We start from the raw sequence: 5,116 nt of genomic DNA, 5'->3' as shown, positions 1-5,116 counted from the left end.
ATGTTCACTTGAAGAAACATGATTTTGATGAATGGAAAAATAGAAAAAAAAACTTTTTTTCCGTGCTTCTCTTTATTTTTTGGTCAAAATTTCAATTTTTGATTTTATTCTAGATTTGATTATTTATCAGATGGTAGTAGCGTTTTTTATTTTTTTGTTATTTTATTTAGACATATAATATTTTTAATAAATGACTGCGTTGACAATATGATTCTAAAATTCCAATAATATGATCCCAAGTTAAATAATTATGTTTCTCGGTATAAAATCAAATAAACCAAAAATCGACGGTATATAAACCGAACCAAAACCGAATCGACGGTATGTAAATATGTATTTAGAATGGTAGTTGTATTTTACTAATCAAAATACCGAAAAACCAAAAAAAAACAAACCGAAACCAAATCGAAACCAAACCTATATCCGGACTGAACATCCCTACTTTTAATAGATACTTTATTTTCTTGGCTAATAATAATAATAATAATAAAAACATTATGAAAAGCGTTGGAAATTACATAAAATATATGTTTGGTTTAATTATTTTAATACATTTATTAAAATATTTTATTAATCATTTAAAAAATATTTTATACAAATATGATTACAAAGAAAACGAAAAATATAATTAAAAAATATAATTATAAAAATTAATTTTTTTTTTAAAATGTAAAACATAAAATATACTGCCTTTTGAACGGCAGCTCAAAATCTAGTTTTTTTTTAGTTTTGACTTGATATTGGTTTATTTATATTTACTCGAGAGACTGACCAACCCCATATATGTTTCCAGAGGGACTTGAGTTTTTTTGTTCGTACCTATACTTCGATAGCACCTTTTGTTACCTTAAAAGGCCTCCCTCAATCGGAACGTCCAGTAGTGATCAAAATCCTTTCCGACTGTCACTTACAATTTATGTCCATCTCATTTTAAAAAAAATGATTCTTTTTTTTTTTGAAAATTGGCTTTCAAAAAAATGATTCTTCATTTAACGTATTTACGAGTTCCTTATATTTAATAAGTTACGAAATTGCTGACAAGAAAATAAGCTACGAATTTTTTTTTTCTTCTGAAAGCTGGTTTAAATAAGCTACGAAGTTGATAAGTTGAAATTTTACTTCGGGCAGTAAAGTGAAAGTTATAAGCAAAAAATCGTAAATTTATAGATATACCACTTTAATGTTTTGTATAGAGAGAATTCAGTCTAACTTTTATTGGGTGATTAAATTCACAACAAATTTTATTGTTAGCTAAGTTAGTAAATAACTAATACTACAATTCTTTCTTAATACCAAAGTGCAGGATCTAATAATATGTTAATAAACTTGGAACGTAGTTTAAATAAAAACATAATTTTAAACTCCCTAAGTTTTCGAAAGCAAATCAGTGATAACTACAATTGAAAAAAAATATCTGATCACTTATTTCGTTTCATTATAAGTGTCATTTTAACATTTTTCATGAAATTTAAGAAAATTATATAATAGATTAATATATAATTAATTAAATAAAAATAATATAAATAAAAATCTATTAATTATTCAAAAGGATAAAGTAGATTTAATTTACAAAATTACATTGTAATTGTATAATTATACTTTACTGTGAAACAAAATAAAAAAAACTCAAAATGACATTTATTATGTAACAAAGGAAGTAATTAATGTCCTTTGCAGATCCTCACAGGTTCACGCTTCCATCAAACGTTTCAAGTTGGATTAAAGTTCTGCAGACTTATCAAACGTTTACCCAGACTGGTGTCTTTTTTTTTGGTGCCGGAAAACATACGGCTTCAACCACTTTACGATAAAAACAACAGTCCATATTCCTCTCATCATTTTTTCATGTGAAACCATAGTGTCTAGCAGGCAAGCAGCAACGAATATATATATTGGTTGGTCTATGCCTTTGGCAGCCGATCCAAGTTGGGCTGGATGATGTTTTTGTCGCTGGGCTTAGTAACACCGATTATAAAATTCATGTTTGGGAATCTAACCTTTGAACTAGACATCGGAAGTCCAAAGCTGGCAAGAGGTCCAAAAACTTCCCGTTATAATATTTGCTTGATTTGTGAGCTTCTATATTCAAGTGTAGGCGAGGAGAGTGTTTGCACTTGGCATCCTCATCACTTTGTCGTTAGAATCGGTCTGAAGACTCTGAACTGCAAGCCAAAAAATTTATGGTTCAGTCTACTTTCATGGATAATTTTGATTTTATAAACCTAAGGCTATAAACATGTTGTCGAAAGGCCCATGAAACCCATTAGAGATATATTTTCTAGTACATTTTTGAGTTAAAAAGAACATTTAGAGAAAATGTGGTTATGAAATTGGTCCTAACATTCTAAATATATACATACACAAAGAGTCATCATCGTATGCATGTGATAGTTTTGTCTTATGTCTCCATTTGATCTTGCTCTTCTTCTAAGCCTTCTTCTTGCTAATTAGGGTTGGAGTCACAGAGAGCACACCGATGAGAAACAGAGTGGCCATCGAGCTGAAATCATAGAGATCTCCCAATGATTGTAGCTCTCCAAGAGCTATCCCAGCCTGTGGCCACAAAACCAAACACATTCACATATACTCACTGAAACCGTAAGATCATAACAAGGAAGATGCCAGAAATGAACATACCCGGACAGTGACAAATGCAGCAGGAATCAGACCAATGAATGTAGCGAGGAAGAAGATATGGTAAGGAACATCAACAATTGGAGAAGCAACATTGATGAAAGTGTTGGGCAATGTTGGTGTTAGTCTCAAGAACAGCATATAGTTCAGCAACCCGTCTTTCCTTCTCGCAACCTAAAAAAACCAAAACACTCTTTGAGTATTATTTTCATAGGCCTGCCGAAACTAAACTTACCGAACCAAACTAAACCAAAAATTTTGGTTTTTGGTTCAAGCTAGATTAAAAGTTCAGTTCAGTTCAACATATTTACAGAAAAAAATTGGTTATATCGGATCGAGAATTAGTTAGTTCGGTTTTTACATATTTTCTATAGAAAAGTCATAACCAAATTATATTTGATTTATAACAAACCGAACCTAAATCATATCCAAAATTAAAACTGAAGTAATCAAACTAACCAAATGTAACAAAAGTTACCCAGTAATTAACCAAATTAAACTAGAATATCATGGAAAATTTATTTGAATTTGATATAATTTATAAAAATTAACTAACCGAGTTTATTTCAGTTCAATTGGGTAAAATTTTGTGACTAACCATATAAACCAAACTCGCAGGCCTAACTGTTCGCAATCGAAAATAAGGACAAAAACGATTTTGTCTCCTCTTGTTTTTATTTTATTTCCAAACCTGATCTTGGAAGAAGACGAGCTTGTCGGGCCAAAGCGAGAAGATCAAAGGTCTACCAATGAGCTTAGAGAGGAAGAAGCAAGAGGAAGCACCAGCTGTTGCAGTGGAGACAACAAGAGCCATTCCTTTGAAAACTCCAAAGAGAGCACCAGCAAGCAAAGACATGAACACAGTTCCAGGAATCATGAATGTCTGCATAAAAACATACACCAGAGAATATCCGACAAGAACTTGAACTGTGTAACCACTTGTGTAAATCTCCAGGTTATCTCTGCAACAACACACAAAATCTCAAAATGTTAAAAAAATCAATTCTAAAAGAACTCAGAAGCAATCTAATTATAGAAACGTTTAAAAATTGACCTGAGGATCTGAAGGTCTTGGAGATTACGAGGTAGCTTGAGGAAGCTGTAATCAGATTGAGGCATTGTGAGATAAACGCATACAAGGCCAATGAGAAACCCCAAAACGACGCCGGAAGCTGCCGTGACCTCCCAAAAGCTCAGAGAATATCTCGGAGTTGCCAGTTTAGCAGGTGTTGGCAGATTAACGTCGCCGATTGTTGTTCCTCCTCCTCTCTCCATTTCTCTTTCTCTGTTTCTCTCTCCTCTAACGATCGGGTCGAAAAAGAGAGAGAGAAGAAGGAGAGGAAGGAGAAAAGAAAGGGAATATTCAAATTTTGAGTTCGAAGGATTTGTTTTGATTTATGTTAATCTAATTAAAAATAACAAAAACTGAACTTATAATAATGAGAAATTGGCATCCATATACAAACTACAAACATAAGTGCATAATTTGCAAAGATGGAATTTGTCATTTCTCGCTGATGTGTTTTTTTTTTAATGGCCTTTTTGCCCTTATATCTCATATATTACATTTTAAAATTGTTAAGTCTTACGAATTCTCTACATTGATAACTCCACCTGATTTCTCTCTCTCTTCTTCTCATTCTCTTGTCTTCATCTTCCGTGAACTCTTCATCTGAATCTCCTTTGTTTTGTATGTTCTGATGTCTGCCCATTCCTCCATTTTCTCCCATCGACATTCTCTCATAATATCTTACGGGCGGTTCCACATTCACATAGTTCGTGTTTCTGCCTCCGATTGTGTTCCTCTTTATCACCACCGGTTACCTGAATGGTCAGAGATATTCAAATCGCAAAAGGATAAGTCTTCACCTAACAAGAGGTCGCATAGCATTGGCAAGGTAAAAGTTTACTCTTTTCAACAATGAGATATTCTGCTTGTGGCGGCAACGCATCCGATTACTCCGACGACTGTATATCGGAAGAGCAGTAAACAGAAGAAGAAGAAAGCCGGAGTAACCAAGGACTTTCTGATCGCGCTACGGAGAAAGAAGAAGAAGAAGAAGAAGCAGGGGCAAAAGAGCATCGACGGTACTGGTTTTACTCTTCAGCTCTGTTCCTCCGCCAACAAATTCACCACCGCATCCTCCTCCCACGCCGCCTCCACCACCTTTCTTCAAGGGCTATTCTCATCCAAGAGAACCTATTCAAATCCACCGCCCTTCCGCCACCACCACCGCACCAGAACTTTCAATCGTGCGCATCAGTGGTCAACATTCGCAAACCTCCGACGGAATCCAATCCGCCAGCCGAAGTAACACGATTCACCAGAAGTGAATCTCCATTGATGCCGATCCCTCTGTCGCCGCCTCCTCCGCCGTCTAAAATGCCAGCGTGGAAGTTAGTGAAGCATGGAGATTACCTGTATGTTTGCTTAACGAGAAAACAATAGTTAATTGCCTCTTTTGTTTGTTTAGTGTCTTGA

General features: G+C 34.3%; 1 protein-coding gene across 2 annotated transcripts; it reads right to left on the bottom strand.

Moving 5' to 3' along the window:
* Positions 1–2,058: 2,058 nt before the first annotated feature.
* Positions 2,059–3,983, bottom strand: LOC130507393 (uncharacterized membrane protein At4g09580-like). Of its 2 annotated transcripts, XR_008942302.1 has the most exons (5): positions 3,689–3,983; positions 3,326–3,596; positions 2,638–2,808; positions 2,361–2,553; positions 2,059–2,162 (listed from the first exon to the last, which is right to left on the bottom strand). XR_008942302.1 is itself a non-coding variant. In XM_057002109.1 (4 exons), exons 1-4 carry the CDS (start codon positions 3,907–3,909, stop codon positions 2,428–2,430), a joined length of 789 nt encoding a protein of 262 aa, XP_056858089.1. In that variant the 5' UTR covers positions 3,910–3,983; the 3' UTR covers positions 2,240–2,427. The 2 variants fall into 2 exon arrangements, 1 of the variants encoding a protein (XP_056858089.1); XM_057002109.1 differs by lacking the exon at positions 2,059–2,162 and having other exon boundaries at positions 2,240–2,553.
* Between the last annotated feature and the right edge of the window lie 1,133 nt (positions 3,984–5,116).

Source organism: Raphanus sativus, unplaced genomic scaffold (genome assembly GCF_000801105.2).
Source record: "Raphanus sativus cultivar WK10039 unplaced genomic scaffold, ASM80110v3 Scaffold4454, whole genome shotgun sequence".
Classification (NCBI taxonomy): domain Eukaryota; kingdom Viridiplantae; phylum Streptophyta; class Magnoliopsida; order Brassicales; family Brassicaceae; genus Raphanus; species Raphanus sativus.
The sequence above is the reverse complement of the archived record's forward strand: the minus strand, read 5'-3'. Positions and strand labels throughout refer to the sequence as shown.